We start from the raw sequence: 23,777 nt of genomic DNA on the forward strand, positions 1-23,777 counted from the left end.
CGCGCGGGCGCTTCTGACTGGTCCGAGGGGTGCAGCGAAGGCGCTGATTGGTCGCTCCCGCTGCCCTTCTGACGCTGCCCGACGCTCGCTTCCTGAGGCGGCGGCCCGCCCGCGCCGCCTCCCGTGACCCGCGGCCGCTCCCAGCTGGCGCTTCCCGGCGCTTCCCGGCTCCATCCCGCCGCGGTCAGCGGCGCTGCAGGGAACACGGGCCCGGGACAGCGGGGCGCTCTTGTGGCCGGCCTGGGCCGCCCTCCCGCCGCCGTCCCGCCGCCTCGCAGGCCGCCGTCCCGGGCGCAGGATGACCCCTCCGACTCACTGGGACTTCCCGGTGGAGCTGTGCTGCCGGCCCATGGCGTTCGTCACGCTCACCGGCCTGGACGTGGTGTACAACGCCGTGCACCGCGCCGTGTGGGACGCCTTCTGCGCCAACCGCAGAGCCGACCGCGTCCCCATCTCCTTCAAAGTGCTGCCCGGCGACCACGAGTACCCCAAGTGCCGGACGAAGGTAGTGTCCCCGTCCTGTGCGGTCCCAGCGCGCTGCCCCGGCTGCGGAGCCGCCGGCGGCCCCGGGAGCGGTGCGGGTCGGGGGCTCCCTGCGGGACGGGCTGTGCTCCCTCTGCCCGGGCTGGCACCGCGCTCTGCCGCTCCTCGCTTCCCCCGATGCTGGAGGGGAAGGGTGGGAGCTTCGGGTCAGGGAAATTGTGAGGGCGAAGGGGAAGCCGAGGGCGTTGATAGAGCGCCGTGGGTGCCTAGGAAACGTAGGGGTGCCTTAGCTTATGAGCCAGAAGCAGAGAAAGCCCGCATGGTTTACTTTTTGAAGTATTTGCTACTCTTCTACATAGCATTAAGGTACCTTGCAAAATCTGAGCTTTAATGAAACCCAACATTTAACTTTGGAGAAACTAGATACTTAATATGCATTCTTTACAAACCCCAGCCTAGCCTATAAAGCTATTTTTACAGAACTTTTCACTATAACTGGGTGAAACACAGCAGAAGGAATATCTCAGCTTTGCAATGGCAAGTTAAGAAGCGATGTCAACTATTAGAAAACTTCATAATTCCATGATGCTGGTGAAGAGAAGGAGTCTAAACTGATATGTCCTTGCACTGTTTGGAGACCACTGTTTTCAATTGAGCCTAGTATTTCATTGCAGTGTATGAGGCATGCTCCTGAGCTTGACGCTCTTCTCCAGTATTCCTCCATTAATCTGTTGTTTCTTGCTGCTAATATCTCAGACATCAGGCCCTGGTGCCTGAGCTATTGAGGGATATGCCTTAATAGGAAGTAAAGGCTTGAGGGGAACAATGTTAAAGGAAAGATGATAAACTTATTAAGTGACAAGAATATAGAGGTTATGCCCTTTCTCCTGCTAGAAATGTCTGTAAATGGTTTTTGTGGCTTGTTTCAATATCCTCAATATTTTCAGAGGACGTCCTATGAATGGTATATTCCAAAAGGAATCCTGAAGACTGGTTGGATGAACAAACACCTGAATTTGGTTCCAGCACTTGTGGTGGTATTCTATGAACTAGACTGGGATGAGCCACAGTGGAAGGAGAAACAGTTGGAGTGTGCTACTCGAGTTGAAATTGTCAGGTAGATCTTTTTTCACTTGGATCATAATGTACTGCAAACTAATATAAGTGTGAATTGCAGAATCTCTTTGCCTTCTAGAACATATGATTTTTTTTCTTAAATATAAATTAAGGGGAACTTGGACTTTGCTTTATAATATACAACTCACAGTAAAGAACTTTTTTAAATGGTTTATTTGTAGAAGTTACTTACGTAAAACAGTAAAAGCCTATGAAATTTTACTTGGTAAACTCAGCACAATTGTTCTGTCCCAATAGAGGGAAGACAGCATTCTCTGAGTGATAGAGCATATTGTGCTGTTTGGCTTTTTCACCTTTGTAGCATTCTTCCAGTGCTTCCATCTAGACAGAAATCTTATTTTGTTCTGGTTATTCAGAAATAAGAAGTGAAACCTTGACACTGTGCTATGTTGTCTTTATTTTAGGCAAAGTTTGCAGGGAAGAAATACCAAAGTTGCTGTGGTTTTGATTCAGAAAAAAACACCATTGCCTCCAGGTACTTGAAAACTCTATGCAGAGTTATGGAGTTCTCATTTTTCAGAAGGCCCGGTGGGCTGAGCTGACTTTGGTTTGTCACATTATCTGTGCTTCTTCATCTGCTGTCATCTACGTTCATTAAATGCCCTGTGACTGCAGGAAGGTGTAAAGATAAACAGAGCACTCAGGACAGTTGACCGTATACGCTTGATACGTTTTTCCCTGACTTCTCCCTCTTAAGTCCAAGTGCAAATTTTGATACACAGTATCAGGGATGGTTTATATGGTAATACATCTGACCTGCCTTCTTGTAAGCAAGTTGCATTTTTAACATTGCCTGAGATCAGGAAAACCAGTCAAAGCACTGGGAACTTAGAGAAAGGATATTTGGTACCTACAGAGGTGTGTTGTCTTAACTTGATTTTAATCAATCAAATTTTGGAGCCACGTGGAACTGTGAAATGTGATACAGTTTACATTTCTGTAGAGCTACAGCTTGCTTTCTAGTGTCTGGCAAACCATTTTTTGTTTTTGCTCTACCTGCTGTATGTGTTTGTCTTTCCTTGGTGCTCTTGTCTTTCTTAAGACACAGGATATTTAATTCTGTGAGAGATGAAAAACTTACATCATACTTGTAATTTATTGCCAAAAACTGCTAGAAAGTTTCTGCAATGTGTTCTGCTGGATGGAGCAAATAGTACTCTAAAGAAGGAAGAAAGAATGTGCTCTTGGTTTTATCATTATTGTGTTTTTCAATACTGTTTAGACCTTTTGGTCTACTTAAGGTTCATAACCTGACCTTTAAGCTTTTAGAACTAGTTTGACATTGCAGCATCATATACCACTTACTTGTGCTTTCCTTGACTTTACTAGGGGAAGATGTTATTGCATCAGAGAGGGCTGCAGCTCTATGTAATGCTTGTGACCTTTCTGGAAAATCACTCTTTGTACTTCCACACACTGATCATCTTGTTGGCTATATCATAAGGTAAGTGACTGTAAACTCCCTGTCTTGCTCTGTTTGCTGACCATGGGTTGGCTTACATACACCTGGCCTGCTGGCAGCAGATGGTGTACACTTGTCTCAAAAGGGAAGAAGGGTCTGTACACAAGAGCTAGCAGAGCTTACTGAAGAGGCCTTAAACTAGACTTAAAGTGGGAAAGAGATAAAACCAGTTTCACTAAAAATAAGCCTGGGGTGAGCTTGCCAGTGTTGGACTATTGGTGTGCTGGCCAGGGCCTTCATTCTGCTGGCTCAGTGGAGGTAGTGGATGGAAATCCGTGCAGTGCTGTGTCCAGCTCTGGGCACCTCGGGCACCCAGGAAGATGCTGAGCTGCTAGAGTGTATCCAGAGAAGGGGAGCAGAGTCCGTGAAGGGTTTGGAGCAAAAGCCTTATGAGGAGCAGCTGAGGGAGCTGGGGGTCTTTAGTCTGGAGAAAGAGAAGCTTGGGGAAGACCTTATTGCTCTCTACAACTCCCTGAGAGGAGGCTGTAGTGGAGTGCGGGTTGGTCTCTTCCCCAGGGCTTCCCCTCAGGCCATAGGATGAGAAGAAATGGCTTAAGTTGCATCAGGAGAGATTTAGATTGGATATTAGGGAAAATTTCTTCACCAAAGGGGTTATCAAGCATTGGAACAGACTGCCTGGGGAAGAGGTTGGGTCATCATTTAAAGCTTATTTAAAAGACATGTAGATGCTGTGCTTAGGGACAGTAGGATGGGCTTAGTGGTGGGTTTGGTAACAGGTTGACAGTTGAGTTTGATGATCCGAAAGGTCTTTTCTGATCTAAACAACCCCATTATTCTAATGGAGAATTTGAGAGGTCATAGGTTAACGTGAATACTCTGTGGTACATTCATTGTAGACCAGCAGTGAATGTTTTACCTGTTTGCTGGAATTCTTCAGGTTATTCTGATGAATTCCATGCAATTTCATTTCTCTGTGAGGTTGAGTAATGACAGTCAGAGATGCTGATTTTAAAGGAATGTTATCAGGTATCTCAAGATGTTCCCTGGGTAGAGGTAAAGTGGGTTTTTCTACTTCTGCAGTGGTCTTGGCCCTGCTGATTCTAAATGATTTTCCATAGAAATGTTTTTAGGTTTAACTCTTAGCAGGCTTTTGGTTTTTTCCCCCCTTCCACTTCCTGGCCATGTAGTCCTCCCTATGTATGCTATGTGGCATCTGAGTTGTAAATATTATGTCTTTGCCATTTTACACATTTCTTGTGCCTTCTGTTTTGGTATTTACATGTACTACAACTTCAAATAAATTAGGAAGGCCTTTCAAAAGTGGATTGAGGAATGGTAGACACTTATGTGTAGATCTAAAAGAAGGGTTAAGGCAAATAATGTTTTGCTATAATTAGTTTTAATTTTTCCATATATTCTCAGAGAGAGGAGGGGTCACAGTTGGAGGCTAATTTTTCACCCTCATATTTATATATAAACAGTATAATTATCAACATAAATGAACGCTGTTATTGTATCCATGCTGCTCACAAACTGCCACTGCAATTGATCAAAATAAAATAACCATTACTTCTAGCTTTTCATATTTTTTGATGCTAAATTGAGATTATAAGAACAGAACTGATGCTTCAGCCTTTATTTCCTGCATGTGTCAGTGCTGTTGCATGTGTTCTTCTCCTGGATTCTGGTCTTGTTCTAGTTGGTTTTATTCCTTACAGCTTGATCATACATCATATGCTTCTTAGATCCTCCTCAGTCTCATATTGCATTTAGTGTTCTTGTCGTCTTTGTCCTCTCCCCCTGTGAGTTGTCTTGGGCTATTTCTCTTGCAGACAAGTTCCACTGTGACCTCTGCAGCCGAAGTAGCTGTTGATGTTTGGACAGAATGATGAAGCCTACTCTGTACCCTCAGAATTTTATTTATTGCTGTTTTTTCCTTCCCACTCCTTCCCTCACAGTCCAGGAAATAAGATGCTATTCAGATGTACTGTGTGAGTCTCAGCAGGGTTTTCTTGTTTTAACTGAGAGACATCTCTCAACTTTCTATTACCTTCCAAAATCAGAAGAGCTTATCCTGAGACTATCTTAAATTAAATATTTGAGTTTGTTGTATTAGAAGTTAGTACATAAAGCTCTCAAACTTGTGTTTTATTTATTACTACCCCTTTTGTGAAAAGTTTTTGTCTGCAGACTCTTACCCTGTGTGGTAACTTAAAGAGGAGTTTAGTAATACCACAAGGTCCTTTGCCAACACTAACATAAACACAATTAAAAGTAACTTATTTTGAAGAACTTTATAATTTCTTTGTATGTGGGAGAAACTTTGTGACACTTATGAGCAACTTTGTTGCAGGTTGGAAAATGCTTTCTATGAGCATGCACAGACTTACTATTATACAGAAATAAGAAGAGTTAAATCTCATAAGGAGTTCTTGAACAAAACCACTCATCAGGTAACGTTACCCTATTTTTAAAATACTGTGCTTTTTGTATTGTATGTTAAAACATGAAAATAAGGGTTTGTTGCTTAAATGTTTTTATTCCCCCCTTCCAATTTGAGATGTTCTATCGGTATAGGAAGTAAATATGGTTCTATTTTCTGCAATTTAAACTTTTATTTTGATTGGTTTTGGTCTTACATTTGTCTTTCTCACATTTTTCTTAGAAGAGCTGCAGGGCAAAATTAAGTTCTCAGATTAAAAAATTAAAAACTTCTCATTTATTTACATAATTTAGTCGATTTGAGTGTAGTATCTTAAGTTGTGGGATGTGCTTCCCTTAGATATTTTGTACTCAGAGTTGCACTTGATTTCGGTTTTTAACTTTTGCTTTTCAAATCCACTCAGACATATCATGTTTTGTTACAATTGCCAGCTTCTTTCTCTTGGAACTGGAATCCAAGTGGTGAGCTCCAAACTACAATTAGCTCTGTTGGCATAGAGATTTTGGGGTGTTACAAAGCCTCTCCCTTGTGCCAGGGTAACAGGCTTTGAATAGATTGAATCTATTGGAAGATCACTGCTGTGTCATGGTGGCAGACAGAACTATTAGGAAACAGTTGCACTGTCAGTTTTTCCAGTCAAGTGCTGTATTATGTATCTCTTTGTAGGTAGCGGTATGTTTGGATGTTTGTGAATGATGTGCACTGCTTGTGTTTTGCAGCTTTTGTTTGTTAGACACCAGTTCAAAATAGCCTTCTTCAGTGAGCTGAAACAGGATACACAGAATGCTCTCAAGTAAGACTCATGTTAGCTTCCTCCACCCCAAATTACTGCTAAGCCATAAACTGTGACAAATATTTTCCTGAATGTATAATTATTTAAATGTTTATTTAAATTATTTATGTAAGGGGCATGTTCTTCACTGGGAAGAATGCTCTGATTGGAAGGCTGTTTTTCACTGTTGGCAGTCCTGTTCTGGAACTTTTTTATCGTCTGTGATTTAACTCTAAATATTCCTGCTTAGGAATTACAGAACTGCCTATAATCTTGTGCATGAATTGAGGGCTCATGAAACAAACATGCTGGAAATCAAGACCATGGCGGGATTTATAAATTACAAGGTAACAACTATACTTCTAGTCTTTGACAATAACTTAGAAGAAAAAAGTTGATGCAGTTGATTAATGGGGAAAGATTATAAAGTTCAGTTTTATATTGCTTTTACAGAGACGGATTAGAAACAGTTATCATTAGAACACCAGCTATGCTCAGACTAGCAGAGACCTCTGAATTCCACATGAAAGAAAGATCCTTAGCTGAGATTTGGGATTATCTTGAAGGATTTGAGTTCATTTGAGATGCAGTCTTCTGAAAGATTAGACTCTAACTCTTACTCTGTGCAGGGAAGATGAACACCAGGGCTGCTTGTTCCATTAATGTTTTTGTCTTCTTGCAAAGCTTAGGCCTATATAGTTCAGTTACTGCTTGTTAGGGGAAAGAAAGTAACTCTCTAAGAATCAGTCAATTCTTTTGTGGTATTTTGAGGGCTTTTAAGTAAAGCAAAACTATCCCACCACTTACCAGAATTTTGGAGTTGTATTCCATCAAATTCCATTTGCGGACTACAGGCTTCAAAATAATGATCTTTCTAGAGGCTCTGAAGTTCTCTGTTATATTTGGCAATGAGTTAGGCACTCTTCCATTGATGTCTTGGGCAAGAACAGGATGATAAATAGTACTAGATGAAATAGAGAACCATACGGTTTCAGGTGTAATACATTATGGTTTACATCTACTTTTCTTCCTTTGTTTTTTATGAATTTTTGTCCTTCAGAAATATGTAAAATTAGCTGGGGGAGTGGTGGGGTTGAGTGCTAATCCTTAGCAGCCTTACAGTAGTTTTTCATTTTATTTTTATCTTTTCCTAGATCTGTCGCCTATGTTTTCAGCATAATACTCCACTGGATGCTATTGCACAGTTCAGGAAGCATATTGACCTATGCAAGAAGAAAATAGGAAGTGCAGAACTGGCTTTTGAGCATGCTGCCTGGATGTCTAAACAGTATGTTTTTGCTTACTAGTGTTTTAGATAAACTGAACTTCAAAAGGTTTATTTGTCTAAACAAGATACAAAGTCTTAGTTCCCTAACTAAGAGGTACACAAGAACATAACATAAACTGTTGTTCTGTTCTGCATTGATCATTGACTACTTTTCTCTTTGAATGAACAGAGTATGAACAAATGCAGCCATAGAATTTAGATGCAGAAGTACAGAGAATTGTCATGTTTTGAGTAACCAGAACTTTCATTTGTAGGATACCTTTCAGTTCATATTGCTTTTCTGTACATAATCTTCATTATAAATGTTTTTTTTTAACAGGTTTCAGGCTTTTGGTGACTTGTTTGATGAAGCAATTAAACTGGGATTGACAGCAATTCAAACTCAGAATCCAGGTTTCTATTACCAGCAGGCAGCCTACTATGCACAGGAACGGAAACAGCTAGCAAGTATGCTTTGTAACCATGATGTAAGTTGGGAGAGGAAAATGCTCTGTAATGAACCAGATAGTGAATTTGCTCATGTAGTCTTAAGTGGAAGTGGAATAATCTGTAGTATATGTAAATGAAATCCAGGGAAAGGATATGTGTCTTTGTGATGCCTGTTAACATAACGTGTGTTCCTTATGTATGGAAAAGGTTGTCCCAGAACAAATGCATTAGTATTTATTTATTTACAAATAATTCTGACATGTTTTAATTTTTTTTTTAAAAAAATATACTTTTACATCTATGGATATTTGAAAACTCACTTTGTTTTTCCAGTATATTTATATGTGCACTTTATCTGGTAACTTACAGGAAGCAGAGTAACAAGAGCATTAGTACTAGGATATGGAGGGGGGGGTATTTTTTAGTATTTTTCTAACACTTGCCTGGCAGAAAATGAAACAGGAACCCTTTTAATTACTATATTTGAATTTACAGTCCTCAGTGACATATCCCAATCCGGATCCCCTGGAAACACAAACTGGAGTGCTTGATTTCTATGGGCAAAGACCATGGCGGCAAGGAATATTAAGTATGTTTCTCTATGCTACAGAAATATAATCTTGAATCCTTGTTTGAGATCAGATTAGAAAAGGGCTAACTTCTCCTAACATGCATACTTTAAGTATTAAAAGATATAAGGACTAGATGGTTTTATTGTAATTTGCTGATTTTGGATAAATTCTTGAAAACAAGGGGAAAGATAATTGTGTTCTAGAATTTCCCTTCTAGGGAGATATATCTGTCTGTGAGGTAAAAGAATGTGTGAGTATGTTTGAGTTGAAGCTGATATAGCATATTGTTCACAGTATAATTTACTCCCTTTGGGTCTGGACAGAATTCCAGTTTCATGGATTTTTTTTTTTTCTTTGCCTTATGCAGGCTTTGATCTTTCTGATCCTGAAAAGGAGAAGATGGGGATTTTATCCCTACAGTTAAAAGAGAAAAATGTTCTTCACTCGGTAAGTTTTATTCTTAAAAAAAAAAAAATCTATTTTCTTAATGTGACACTAATGTTTGCATATATAATGATATCAGTAATGGTTTTATCTGCTAGGAGCTAATAATCACTTTGTTGAGTAATGCTGTCGCACAGTTCAAGAAATACAAATGTCCAAGAATGAAAAGTCATTTGAGTGAGTATAGATAATCAGATGCATTTCTTAAATTTAATTTTGCAAAGGCTTTCAGTAGTGATCTGGATTTTTTTTCTTCCAGTGGTTCAAATGGGTGAAGAATATTACTATGCTAAAGATTATGCCAAAGCTTTGAAGTGAGTATCATTCATTATTGCTTTTTTTTCATGCTATCTTCTCACTAAGACCCCATGTCCTATTGCTGTGGAATAATGTTGGAAGCTTGTGTGAGATGCTCCTTGTATCTGGCTGTGATTGATGCACAAGCTATTGAGTCTATGAACTCCACTTACATTAAGATGAGTCAGTTATTAGAGCACAAAAACTTCCTGCTCTGAGCTGTTGTGGGAATTTGCCATATTGGGCAAATATTATCTACTTCTAGCTCACTGATTGAGTGCTGTCTCTCTTGTTTTAAGTAGGAGAGATGTATTTACTTGTTAGTAGCTGACTGGACTTTACATGGAAGATAAGATAGGCTAGGATAAGCAGATCAGTTTGTGCCAAGCCTGATTGCTCTATGAACAAGCATTTTTTGTTTATGTTAAGTAGATTTCTCTGAAGTAGGCAGAAATGCTTGTCTTAAATAGTTAACAAGAGTTTAAAACAAAACAGTGCAAACAGTGGTCAGTATTAGGAACGTATTAAGGTGTGTTGTTTTGCCTGATTGATGCATATGTTGTGGACCTTTAAAACCCTTGGATAGAGATAAGAAGGGAATAGGAAGTAGGAGAGAAAAGAAACATCTTGGCTTAAGGAATATTAAACTTCTTTAGTTTGGAAGGGGACTTTATTGTGGGGGTTTGGTTTGTTTTTCTAAATAGTTACTGCATATTCAATAGAAAGGCATGTTTTTAATGCAATATTGGACTAAGGCACTTCTGTGCAATTGTTGTTTTGCTAGTTCTTTATGTGAAGACAGATGAGTTTTCTTGTGAAAATTTTTCCAGCTCAAAATAGAAAATTCAGGAATAAATGCTTCTTTATCATAGTTTCATGCTGTTTTTGATAAATCATCACCTTGTATAAACAGGAGACTTTAATCTAGCATTTGTATTAGTGGAGATGAAATTTGTATTAATGATACCAAATATTGGTGAGTGTAACTTGTTTCCTCTGAACTTTGCTGTGTTGCAGGCTCTTGGATTATGTTATGTGTGAATATCGCAGCGAAGGATGGTGGACCCTCCTCACTTCCATATTGACAACAGCACTCAAATGTTCATATCTGATGGCCCAGCTGAAAAATTACATAACATACTCTTTAGAGCTACTGGGCAGAGGTATTCTTTTATGAATATTTCGAAATTTGACAAATCATTGTCAGACACAGTGCTTACAGTACTTCAGATTATTTGATTACAAAATAACTGTGTAGTTGTGCTGGATTTTTACTACCTTATATGCTACACTGGGAGTTGAGTTGTCTTTCTCTTCTATTATAAAATTCATTGCATTCAAATAGGCTGTGTCAGGATGTCTGAGAGACAGAGCTTTATTTGAGACTGTTCAAATAATGTAACAGGAACTTCCTGAGCTTTGGGATAGGAAAGAACTACAATATAGCTAAAAGAGAAACATTTTTCTTAGTAATGAAGCTAACATGTTTTTTCTGGACTTTAACATCCCAAATATGCTTCTCCCAGAGTCTTTTTAGAACTCTGCTGATAAAATATGTATGCAGGATGTTCTAGGGAAGTAATGTGGCATACAGTGGCTCCATAGTAACAATGCAAGCACTCTGGTCTGTGTAATGCCTGCTCCTTGACATCACAGAAATAATCCTTTTGGGCCCTAAATTGCTGATACCACTATTAGTGCAGGTGTGGTAAAAATGAGTTTGCATCATCTTAGAGCTAGTCAGGCTACTCTGCTTTTATTGAAGAAGAGAATGGTGCAAAACTACTTTTCTTCAAGAAAAGAATGCTTATTTTAAGTAGTCCTTGTTTCTTCTTGTCACCTTCTGTAGTTTTTCTAGTATTGTCTGAGCTGGCCTCTTTGCATGTTCCAGACTTGTCTATGCTTTCTTCTGTTTTTAAACATAAACATAAAGGAGGTACAAGTGTTATTCTTCTGAGGCTTTGCTCTAATAAATTACAAAATGCTTGTCTAATAATAATATATATTTTACTTTGTTCCAGTGAAAGCAAGAGGAAACGTTTTAAATGGGAATATTGTTACTGGTTGAAGGATGTTAGAATTTTGTTTCCCTCTGGAATGTGTTATTTGAAAGATGCGGTCTGAGGGAGAGATTTACTATTAAGTTGAAAAAGAGTAGAGACTTTTGCTTCTGTCTTGTAATGTTTTTATTCTCTTTATTAGCATCTACTCTTAAAGAAGATCAGAAATCTCGAATAGAAAAAAATCTCATAAAAGTTCTGATGGTAGGTGTCAGAACTCCAATTACCCTTTTAAATAATCATGAGTGGTCAGTGTCTAGTAACCTTCTTTTATTGCTCTTTGTAATCCTTTGCCTGTATACAGAATGAAAGTCCTGATCCTGAGCCTGATTGTGACACTGCTGCTGTGAAAGCATCACAGAAATTGTGGGCTGACCGTGTTTCCTTGGCAGGCAGTAATATTTTTACAATAGAAGTCCAGGATTTTATACCGTTTGGTAAGTAAAAAAGCAAATTTACACCACATCATAAATTTGGATGTAGTTATACCTTGAAAATAGCTAATTAGGATGAAACTATGAAGGGTGTATTAAAACTAAAAAGAGTATTTCAGCCTTGCTCTGTTCTTTGTCTAAATCAACAAGATAAGAAATAATGAGAGAAGTCAGTGATCTCTTATGCCTGATATGAATTACTAAAGAATTCCCTGCTTTGTGAAAGGACTTCTGGCATTCTGGTGTGCTTTGAAGTAGGACTCTGAGGAAAGAGGGCAGAATGTATGCTAAGTAATACTTGCCATTGAAAAGGGGGCATGAGTGGCATCCAAGTGTACAGGACTATCTATTTTCTGCTGGACATCTGTATGTCCTCTCCTGTGCAAAGGTTTTGGCCAAGTGCTGAAAAGTGGATTTCTGTGACAGTATTAGTAGCCAAATTTGTCCACTTGCAAAACAGAGTTCAAAGAGTATACACAGGACCATTCTTGCCACGATCATTTCAGGACTGTGCTTCTGGAATTTAATGTTATAGTTTATGTTTAACGCCTATTTCTTGTTTCTTTTTTCTTTTATTTTTTAATTCCAGTGCAGTGTAAAGCAAAATTTCTTGCTCCTAGTTTTCATGTTGATGTTCCTGTGCAGTTTGATGTATACTTGAGAGCTGATTGTCCTCATCCTATCAGGTTTTCTAAGCTCTGCATCAGTTTCAGTAATCAGGTACCTGTGTTCTATCTCTGACGTAGTGATAGAAACTGATAATAAGAATAGAATAGCATTTTATTGGTTTTAAACATTAAAAAAAAATCAAGTTTTTTCCAAAAATGGTTTATACTTAAGCTGAAATTTTTTTTTGTTTTTTTTTGTTTTTAATGCATTAGCTGTTGCTTTTGACAAGTATATTGATACTGAAATAAGACTCTGAAATGCAGTTTGATTTGTTCATCTGTCATATCTGGGGTTTTTTTATGAAGCTTGCTAAAGTTTCAGCAGAATCATTTTGATGTCTTATTTCTTCTGATTCATGAAGTTATATTAATATAGTGGATATCTTGTGTTAGAGAATTGGAGTGTAATTACTTGCTTGTCTTACTTTGATATTATGTAAAGTGGGAAAAACCCATACAGTTTGATCCAGTAACACAGAGCCTTAATATTTGCTATATTGCCATTACTCTCTAAAGATGCCATCCATCTGAATGTATCAACTTTCTTCCTCACTCCTCCATTGTAGGATTACAACCAATACTGTGTTGTAGAAGAAGCCTATCAGAAAAGTGATATTCTAGAACAGTCATCACAAGGAACAATGTGCTTAGTGCCTGGCAAAACAAGAAAATTCTCTTTTAAATTTGTTGCAAAAACTGAAGATGTAGGGAAGAAGATTGAGGTTTGTCCATTTGTTTTGTACCCTTCTTACTGTTGCATACAATGAACTCAAACTACCATGTGCCCCTAATCTGGCACCAGTGAAAAAGTCACTTGCAGTTCTGAATGCCTGAATATCAGATACTCAATGAAACTGAGTATCAAAAGTGAGTGAAACTATTGACAATGACAAAAAACAAAGAAAACCACAAAAATTGAACAATAGTTAAAAAAACTTTTTAATTTTTTTTTTTTTTAATATATGCAATACTTAAAAAGTGAGTGGTGGTATAATACTTTGGGAGGGTAGGAAGTTGCAGCCTATTACACTGCTTGCACCTGATCAGGGATACTTTTTCCACTGTCATTCATTAAATGAAGTGTTGGGATGATGAGGTCCTCAGTCTCCAAGCTGTCAGAAGCTTTTTGATGGTACATGTGTTTATTATGTTTGTGTATGTTGGAAAACTATATTCCTACAATAGGTGGTAGGAAGACTCACCAACAGGTGTTTTAAATTTGTGTCTATCAGATCACTTCTGTGGATTTGATCCTGGGCAGTGAATCTGGCCGCTGTGTGATTCTGAACTGGCGAGGAGGAGGGGGAGATGCTTCCTCATCTCAAGAAGCATTGCAGGCAGCACGGTCCTTCAAGAGAAGACCTAAACTTCCAGACAATGAAGTGCACTGGGACACTTTGACTATTCAGGCAAGCACAATGTGAGTAACTGGAGTTCCAAACTGCTCTTTTTTTTATTGAGTTGTTCACATCGCGTTGTTTTTCAGGAGCCTCACATCTCTTAGTTTAATAGGCCAACAGTTGTGGGAACTTTCTTAAACTACAGAGTGCTTTAGCCTCCTTTAAACTAGGCTTAAAAGCAAATTATTTAAGAAAGATACAATAACTGAGTCTTTTCTCTTAAAGGATTATTTCTAGAGTGCCAAACATCTCTGTTCAGCTCCGTCATGAACCTCCTGCCCTGACTAATGAAATGTATTGTTTGATTGTGACAGTCCAGTCACATGAGGAGACAGTGGCCAAAGATGTCAAGCTTACAGCAGGTTTAAAGCCAGGTATTTGGGGTTATTTTCTTTTAATTCAACAGTCTCATAATTGACTCCTTTTTGTGGATGCAGTGCAGAGAAATATAGTAAACTGTTTTCTTGCAGTAATTAAAAGCCAAACCAAAGTGAAAGTTGGGAATTGTGGAATACCAGTGGTAAGAACAACAGCTAAAAGACTCATTCAGTTATGATTATTTTAACCACTGCTTGTCTGTGGTGCTTACATAGCTATTTTCAGAATATAAATCTTTACAAATTGGAAAGAAAATGTGAAAGCTTTTATATTCCTTTCCAACTTCTTATTCAGTATGCTTGTAACTAAATTTTTTCTTTTCCCCCAGCAGAGATCTTTTTCTTGCTGAGCTGAAAGCACTAGACAGTGCTAGATAAATGTTTTCTAAGTATAGACTTTGTGGGTTTTCTCTGGCACCCACCCTGCTTTTTTTGTTTTCCCTGCCCTGGACAACATGGTTTGGTTTTTAAACCACTTGAAATTTGGGGAACAATGGAGCACTGAAGCAGTATTTCTTAGAAAGCAAAAGGAAAAATGCAAATACTGTATGTGTAAGTCCTAGCTATCTGTATGTAGATACTGCTGACAGTTTTCAGAGTGTGAAGCACAATGTTATACTCAGTATGCCTCTTTGTAGCAATTATCCCGGAAAGCAAAAATATTTTTAAGTCATTAGCATATAGGATGCCATATGCTCTGTGTATTCTGAAATAGAACCTTGTTTTCTATAGAGTTGTATGGTTCATTAAAGTCAGTGGAGTATTCTTGAAACTTGTTTAATTGGATGTTTGGGCTTGGCTGCTGAAGCAGTGTTCAATACATGGTCTTTGTTTTTCTTAATTTTTTTTCCTTGCTTGATCTAATCTCTTTAACATGGAATATGCAAGGTCAGTGTGGGTTTGCTGATTGCATTAAAAGAACAATTGAAATCTGACATTTCATTTATAGAGAAGGTGATGTATTTTCCACACTTGTAGCTTTTTGGCAGGATGTGGCTTGTTTTGCTTTGAAAATTATTCCATGTAGTTGCAGTAATGCCATTATTCTAGTTAAGCTCTGACTGAAGAATGGTGTCATTTAACATCTATACATTTCTTTTTATGTATTTTCAACACTGACTTGAAAGAAGAGTTTCAAAAATATGTGAAATCATTAAACCATATTCTTGAAAACAAAAGAATCACAGAACAGTGAAACTTCCTTTCTACTTCATTACAGAGTGTCAAGAAAAAACTTGGATCACATAATCCTGTTGTGTTAAATAGATGGTAGGGAACATCTAGATATGATTTCTGATTTTTGAGATTTTTTTTTTTTTTCCTGACCCAAAGAGGTGAAAACAAGAAACTTGCAAGGGTGCAAATGCTTCAATTTGGAGAATTTTGAGATGTTGTCAAATCTGTCTTCTGCTGGTACTTTTGAAAGATTCTCCTGAGAAAATGAACTGTGTTAATTCCTCATGCATTGCTTTTTGAGATTTTTATATTTACTTTTAGTTTTTGTTTTCATGCTTTAGTGATGTAAGCCTGTGTGGATACTAACACTGTTTTTAATTATAGGGCAAGATGCCAACCTGACTCAGAAAACTCAGGTGACTCTTCATGGAACAGATGCATGTGATGACTCTTTTCCTGCACTGCTTCCTGATATCCCTGTAGGAGACTTGCAACCAGGAGAAAAGGTCAAGGCTTTAAACCTTACTTCTATAATCTTACTCCCACTCAAGAAAATAGGGACCAACTAATAAAAGGCTCTCTGTAGACAGACTTCAGTTTACTTTCTGATATCTGAACCAATAAATTAAATACTTATGGTATATTTTGCCTACTGGCTATATGTAGTTTAGTATTCCTTTAATGAGATCACCTTTTGGACTAAATTGGAGAATGAGTTCTGGGTTTGATGGTACAGCTGGGAGATACGAATTTCAACTGCTAATGAAATGCAATGCTTAATGGACAGTAGATAATAGTCAGCAAGTGTGATTCAAGATGGTAGAGGATCAAATATGCACTAAACTGAAGTTGTGACTAGCAAGTTAGAAGTTGGTTGTGTCACATATTACCCAGTTATGGTTCTTTTTTTGCATTGTTAAGTAACAGACAAGCATCTGGAACAAACAAATCGAGTGAAGCAATTGGAGTTGTGCTGCTCTGGTTAGAATCATTCACTGCATGATTCAGATTGTGCATTGTAGGAGATAAATTATGGTCAAAATAATTCTACTGCTGCCCTGTTGGACCAAGTCAGATGATCAACTTTTGGACAGCTCTTGGCCTAATTAATGTAGCTTACATATAGCTCATAGATTCTCCTTTATTTTGCAGCTGGAAAAACCAATATACATCCGTTGTGCAACAGTTGGTGCAAGAATGTTTCTGTTTTACATTTCTTACTTAATCAACACTGTTGTTGAGGGGAAAGAAATCCTCTGCAGATGTCACCGGGTAGGTTTAAAGATGCACCATTTGCATTTTATACAGATAAATTTGTGAAATGCAAGAAATATTCTAAAAGCTGTAATTTCGAGTATCTTAGAATCCTTTTCAAGGGATTGAATAAATGCTAAATCAGCAGTGTGATAGCCCTTTTTAGCATGAGCAATTCCATAATTATTAGCAGAAGAAAAATTTTCTATATTTATTCGTAAATATCTTTAAAAATACATTCTTCTCTGGGGAGGATTTAAAATAATGATTAAAAGTAACTTTAATAATCATTTGCATCAATAGCCAGGCCTTAAGCTGACCACAACTTTTTTCCTCTCTTCTTCCCATCCCTTTTGTTGCCTCTGAAGGATGAAACTGTAACCATAGACACCGTATTTCCTTTTGATGTTGCTGTCAAATTTGTCTCTACAAAGGTATGTCTTTGAAAAGTTGTTCATGTTTTGGAATCACAGCACTTTGGAGTCACACCCTGTGTAGTTAGAAATAGTCAGTGCTTGTGTGTGTCTTGACAGCTGGAGCACTTGGACAGAGTATTTGCAGATATACCGTTTTTACTGATGACGGACATCCTGAGTGCCTCTCCTTGGCCTCTCACTATTGTAACAAGCCAGTTACAGCTGTCAGCTTCCATGACCCCAGTAGATCAACTGGAATCTTATGTGGAGAATGGTAAGTTTTCTTAGAGGATGTTCTCTATCAGGAGGACTCTTTTTGCATAAATTGGGAGTAATAAAGGGGGACACTTCAAATAGGTTTTGCTTATTGAACTGTAGGTAGAAGAAAGCTGCTTAGTACTTTAGTTGCTTGCCAGAATACAGCTTGGACAGCAGCATGCTTTAAAATGTAGTTCTGCTTCACTAGGTCAACTAAATAGACTTGGATGATGGATGGTGAATGAAAGTCTAAATATAATAGACATGACAGAAAGCCCCTGAAGTGCAACTTCTTGGATATCCATATTGAAGGATACTCAATATTTCCAGTGTTTCTGAGCCATGTATACTTTCTGGAATGTAAATACTTTACCACGTGATAGAGGTAGTATCCAAAGGCCAGTGATCCATGTCCATGATTGCAGTCACAAAACTGAAAAATGTGGAGCTAGAAAGGGTAGGCTATAAAGAACAACCAGTAGTAGCAATTTTTTTTTTTTTTTTAATATTACCACAGTTTAGTAACTTATTACTTACATTTTTAAAAGTTATCTTGAACACCTCAGCCATTAAAACTGCAGTGTGTTAGCGTTAGAGATATATAAGTGGAGTACTTAAAAGCAGAGCTGACCCAAAGTCTTCCAACAAAACATTGTCTTTGCATTTGTGGCATCAGAGATGTGAATTATGTGTTCTGTCAAAACTTTGGATCCAATGAGGTATTCTGGGTGGTTGCCTGACTATGGGGCAGCTGTCCACTCATGCAATCAAGAACTTGCAAGGCTCTACTCGCTCTGTTGATTCAAGGGTTGCTTGGCAAAAAGCAATAATTTTCCAAGTAATTTCATCTTCAAAGTATGATATTTCATCTTCAGCTCTTGCATCTTGTGCTTCATGGCTTCTGGTTGAAGCTCCTAAAGAGTTAAGTGCCAGGACTTATGAACCCTGAAGATATCAACTGTTCAGTTGTTTATCGTTTGGTTGAAGGGGTTTATTAAAATATTAATGATGAATTTTGAACAACTGAAACCTCTTTTCATAGTATTTTTTTAAAATCACTCTCTACATGGAAAGGCTCTTTATTTTTAAAGTTTTTTTGAGTGGGGAAAAAAGAAAAGAAGAAAAATAACTCAGTTTCATTGAAAAGCCAGTAGATTTTTCTTGTATTCCTTCTCTTCCCCAGTTCTCACCCATTTGAGAGGGAGAGGGGATGTGTCCATGTTCATTTTAATTTTCAAGCATCAGAGGCATCTTATGCTGATGTCTTGGAATCTGCTGTAGAAGTGTGAAATTTGAATTGGTGTTGTTTTGCTCTTTGTGTGTGTTTTATGAACTCTAAATTTGCAGTGACTCATTCTATGTGTACATTAAAGATAATATAATGCTGTTCAGAAAGTAAAGTGACATGTATTTGCATATGCTACCTTTTTATGGATTGAAATACTTCCCAATCTATTGGATTTATACTGGATTTATATATATGTATATATAGGATTTGTATTTTGTAAGTATACTTTGCAAAGCACTTCAGAGGTCTTTCTGGCTGAATGCTTGTGTTTGTGTCATATTGCATTTCTAGACGTGGTGGCTTAGGCTGTTATTATGCTTTGATTTTAAACAAAATCTTGCTGATAGTTGTTTTACAGACAGGTGAGAGTGCCAGTGAGTGCTTTTGCCTTCGATGTCCTCCAGTTACTAATGCTAGTGGAGTGGCAACTGGATGTTATATAATCTCCTGGAGGAGGTAAGCATCTCTTGGCCTTGATAAGGAGAGGAAGTAAACTGATTTGTTTTTAGGAATGATAGTGAGTTGTTTGGTTTGGGGTTTTTTTGGGAGTGGGGAGGAGTGCAAAAAACAAAAGTTTTGTATTTTCCTGTAACACTGTCTAGACTTTTGGTCTACTTAGTTTGTATACTTGATACTTTATGTAGTGTAGTATTCAACATGGTCTGCATTTGATTTTTTCCTGCAGAAGTTCGCCTGTGGAAAGTGTACCTGTTGTTAACACAGTCATCACTCTTCCACATGTGATTGTAGAGAGCATCCCCCTCCATGTTAATGCAGGTAATATTAATTTGGTAACATGCATGTCCCAATTAGAATTTTCAAGACTGCCAAAATTTTTTACAGCACTCAGAGCTTCAATTTACTGTAGCAAAATACAGAAAAGTGGTGCTGAATATTATGGAGCTAGAGAAAGAACTGCCTAAAGGCTTGCTCTTCTTTCCCCATTAGAAGGGAAGAGGAGGTAGGTAGTTACACAAATGTGTTCTAAAAGCTGTCAGCAGAGTTGACATAATACTTGACCTGTGTTATATGGCAGCACATAGACTGGAGTTACCTCTTCTGATGCAGCCTTCCAAGTAGGTTTCTCTTAGATGCCTATGGCAACAGTTGTTCCATCCATCCATGTCCTGGGTGCATCCCAGGAAGAAACAGACTGGAGATCTGGAGATGCTTGTTGGCAGGTGAAATGTTTCTCTTCTAGCTCTTCACCTGCACAAGAACAGAGGGGGATTGAAATGCCCACCAAACCCACATAATTTTAATGCTTTCCTCAGCTTGGTTTCATTTGTACTGAGATTCTTCCATTATCCTGGTATCCTGTTACACTTCTAAGAAGCTTCCTGACAGTATCTGATTAGATTTTGGTAAGCTGAAAATAGTCAGCAGCAATGGAAGTGACTTCCTAGTTAGGATTCTTGAGCAGTGTTAGCAGCTGGGAGGTTTGAAACTAGTTGTTGAAACATGGTACTGAAAAACTGTAATGTTCTGTTGTTTAATCTGTTTCTAAAAAAACTTGTCAGAAGTGCTTTAGATGCCTAGTTGTTTTATCTTTTTTTGTTAACTTTTCACTACTTTTTGCAATAGACTTTTTTTTTTTTTTTTTAGTGGAATTTGAGGATGTGTTTTGTATCTGAAATTACTTGCTTTCTTTCCAAAGATCTGCCATCATTTGGTCGAGTCCGAGAATCCTTACCTGTCAGGTATCACCTGCAAAATAAGACCAATTTAGTCCAGGATGTGGAGGTGTCCGTGGAACCCAGTGATGCCTTCATGTTCTCTGGCCTTAAACAGGTACAGAATGATCACATCCACTGATCCTGCTGGTTTATCTGGTAGTGAAGAAATACATTGATTAGAGTTACTGATGTACAGAGAGGACAAACTCATTTCTTTTAAGATGTTTAAAGTAAGTATGGTAAATCCTGTCTGGAAGAATATATGAATGCAGACTCCATTTAAAAAGGGCTTTAAAAAGGGCCTGTCTAGGAGCTGTTTGTTATGTTGTTTATGGGTAACATGGTGTTCTAGTATAGAAGCAATAGTTTAACTAGAATTATAAATTAGTTATATTCTTTCCAGCTTCAGAAAGTAACCAGTGCATAAATAGCATAAATAATAGCTTTTGGACACAGAACATACCTATGGTTGTGTTTTTCTTTTCTTCCCTTTTTAAGATCCGACTAAGAATCCTTCCTGGCACGCAGCAGGAGATGTTATATAACTTCTATCCTCTGATGGCTGGGTATCAGCAGTTACCTTCTCTTCACGTTAACCTGATGCGATTCCCAAATTTCACCAATCAGTTGCTCAGACGTTTCATACCGACACACATTTTTGTAAAGGTAAGGCTGTGAGGAGTGTTTTGTGTTTTAAAGGCTCCCCTTGGTTCTGCTCAGATTTTGGGGACAACTACCCCAGTTGTGTCCAAAGCTGAGAGTCTATAAGCAGACTGAAATGTCCAACTTGTAGAAGGGTTACTTGATTTGAAAAATCTTGTGTTGTGCATTGGTGATGTCAGCCAAAATCTTTAGGAAATCTGTTTTAGTGCAGTATGTATTTGGTTACCACTATATGAACGAACTGAATGTGCTTGTCATGTCCCTATTGTTCTGTTCCATGTCTCACTCTGTAAAATAAGTTTTAAAATAGCCTCTATTTTGAGCATAGTAGAGGGAGCTAAATAATCAAATGCTTTTAATACCATAATTCATAATACTTCTGAAAAAAGTGTGAGCAACCCATATGACTGGATTCAGAGACTGTAGCATCCTACACCTCCTTGAATAACTTCTAAAAACACATTCTGTCAGTGAATCAGTCTAGATTTTTTTCATAAGTGGTATAACTCTGAAGACAGTTCAAGCATGCCACAAAAAATCTGATCTTTTGACTTCTTAAGAATCATTTAAATCCATTTGCCCAAAACAGTGCTTTCTCATTCCACTACTGCTGTCTCCAGAATATTTTGTTCACTTTTTATTCAGACTCTTAACAAACAAGGAGCCCAAAGACTTGTTTATATGATTTGAGATGGACTTGTTCAGACATCTGTAATCATGTTTCTAGGAAACGGGCCTGGCATTATTTCAATTTTGTTTTAACCAAAATAGATAGGCAGAACTTACTTTTTGAATATGCTGGCAGTCACTGGCTCTTCAAGATTGGTTGTCAGGGTCTCCTGCTAAGTAAATAGAAGAGGCATTTTTTCTCAAAAGCATGGTGTTCATAAAACTCCTGGGGACTCAAGCTTCAGAGTTCTTTGCTTTTGCTTTGGAGTTGTCAGAACCTCAGAAAACCTTATTGTAAGGATGGCTTTTCTTCTTTAAAACTTCCTCCTTGCTCTCTTCTATCTCTAGTGATGCTGCTGAAAATTCCTTCAAGAAACTGTCAGTCTAATTCCTGATTTGCACACTGATAATTACCAGCTTTCTGTACTGCAGTAATGCTCAGAGCTCAGCCAGGCCTTGTGCTAAGCTATGTTTGGAGAGGGCATTTAACAGGGCAGTTGAGGAGCTGAGGTCTCTACCAAGTTCTCATGGGGGTAAACTGAAATTTCAGTTGGATGTCCTCTGTGTTTGTGCCACTGTTGGAAAGCTTTAGAAGTAGGATAAGCTTAATGCTACCCTTGGGTACCAGAGCTATGTTGACAGCACAGTGTATTGCAGAGCTGGTTTCCTAGTAGTCTGTCTTTTCTGTCTGGGTGTGGGTTTTTTGGCTGGGTTTGGGTTTTTTGAGGGGCGTTTGTTTGGTGGCTTGTTTTGTTTCTTTTTTTTTTTTTTTTTTGTTCTCTTTTAAAAAAATTCTCTTCTTTATTTTCTTAAAGCCTCAGGGTCGTCAAGCAGATGACAACTCGATTGCAGCTGCATGACTGAGACCTGTACCTCTGCACTTAAGGAAATGGGATGTTGCACAGAATATGTAAAGCTCACTTTGGAAACATGGCTTTGATCAACCCATAAGAATTAAATTTTATTTTGAAATTACAGCTCTTAGCAGAACTAATGTTTAAAAAAAAACCTAGTGTTTCATAGACTTTCTTTAAGGAATAAACACGTGGGGAAATCATGGTGCTTTATTTAACGGGAGCATTCTTTTGAAGTTAATTTTGAATGTCAAACTTTTAAGTGTTATTGAGGCCTATTAAATGTCTTGAGTATTTAAGTGAAGAAATGCTAATTCATTTGACCAAACCTGAAAGATGTTTTCACAGTTAACAGTTTAAGTGCAAAGTTTGTATTTACTATTAGAGATTTACAACATTGAAAATTATCATTTTTTTACAGAAGTTTGTCCTGTGCCACTTGTGTTGAAGACAGCAGATTGTACAGTAGCACTGTAAATTACAAATGGTTACATTGTACTGTTGCAATTGAGCAGCTTACTAGTCGTTTAAAATCATAACTCTCAAAAGGCACTATTTCTTCTGGGTAAGCCATACATCTGATTTTAAATTCAGCAGCTAGTCTAAAGAACAGAGATTCAGTCATACCAGTTGGACTATCCAACCTGGAGCTGATGTGGTTTGGGGTTACTTTTACACACACAGTTTCCAGATTAAATTCATGTCTTGATAGTCTCCTGCTGTGTGAATTTAGAAAAAAAGACAAAAGATATCCTAGAGTTGTACAGCTCTGGATGAACTGGTTTGTAAAGTACAGTCAAATATGTATATATAAAAACTTGCATTGTGAAAATTTGCATTGTTTAACTTTCTAAATGATTACATTTTGATTGCTTGGGAAATACCTTATTTATTGTCAAAGTGAAATTCTAATAAACTGCTTGTGACAGAGTACTTCTGAAACTGTCCCTTACTGCATTGCTTTCACAGTTTTTTTGTAACTGATCTCACTTGTGGACTGATGCATCCACCTATGACACTGAAGTCCAAAATAACAGCTGTGATACTTGAAGAAAAGTATGAGTGAAGTCCTGAAAAAATGTGCAAGGATATACTGTTTTATCATGGATTGCAGAGGTAGTTGTATTATGAGGGTTTTTCCAATGTATAGATGGGGATAAGATGATGACTGACAAACTGTGCTGGGAAGAACAATTTAATCTTCCTTGTTCTTTGCTGAAATGTACTGAAATATGTGGCAGTCATGGAATAGGTATCTTATCTTTCTCTCTCTCTCTCTCTTTTTTTTTTTTTTTT

At 38.0% G+C, this 23,777-nt stretch overlaps 1 protein-coding gene across 1 annotated transcript; it reads left to right on the forward strand.

The window, feature by feature from the left end:
* The first annotated feature begins 78 nt into the window (after positions 1–78).
* TRAPPC11 (trafficking protein particle complex subunit 11) lies at positions 79–23,414 on the forward strand. Its single transcript, XM_056489532.1, has 29 exons — positions 79–505; positions 1,431–1,600; positions 2,025–2,095; positions 2,950–3,064; positions 5,397–5,496; positions 6,206–6,279; positions 6,509–6,605; positions 7,413–7,546; positions 7,866–8,013; positions 8,471–8,564; positions 8,915–8,994; positions 9,090–9,168; positions 9,251–9,305; positions 10,306–10,451; positions 11,491–11,552; positions 11,653–11,785; positions 12,372–12,502; positions 13,017–13,172; positions 13,683–13,870; positions 14,076–14,224; positions 15,788–15,909; positions 16,556–16,675; positions 17,026–17,091; positions 17,191–17,347; positions 18,967–19,075; positions 19,305–19,396; positions 20,277–20,410; positions 20,794–20,961; positions 22,443–23,414. The coding sequence occupies exons 1-29, from the start codon at positions 299–301 to the stop codon at positions 22,485–22,487; spliced, it is 3,402 nt and encodes a 1,133-aa protein (XP_056345507.1). The 5' UTR covers positions 79–298; the 3' UTR covers positions 22,488–23,414.
* Positions 23,415–23,777: the final 363 nt, after the last annotated feature.

Source organism: Oenanthe melanoleuca, chromosome 4 (genome assembly GCF_029582105.1).
Source record: "Oenanthe melanoleuca isolate GR-GAL-2019-014 chromosome 4, OMel1.0, whole genome shotgun sequence".
Lineage (NCBI taxonomy): Eukaryota > Metazoa > Chordata > Aves > Passeriformes > Muscicapidae > Oenanthe > Oenanthe melanoleuca.

What these genes read in the sequence shown, in the direction of transcription:
- TRAPPC11 (XM_056489532.1), top strand. Translation starts at nt 299, where the DNA reads ATGACCCCTCCGACTCACTGGGACTTCCCGGTGGAGCTGTGCTGCCGG. An exon ending in ACTCGAGTTGAAATTGTCAG is followed by an intron (nt 1,601 to 2,024) that starts GTAGATCTTTTT and finishes TCTTTATTTTAG; the next exon opens with GCAAAGTTTGCAGGGAAGAA. An exon ending in GATACACAGAATGCTCTCAA is followed by an intron (nt 6,280 to 6,508) that starts GTAAGACTCATG and finishes ATTCCTGCTTAG; the next exon opens with GAATTACAGAACTGCCTATA.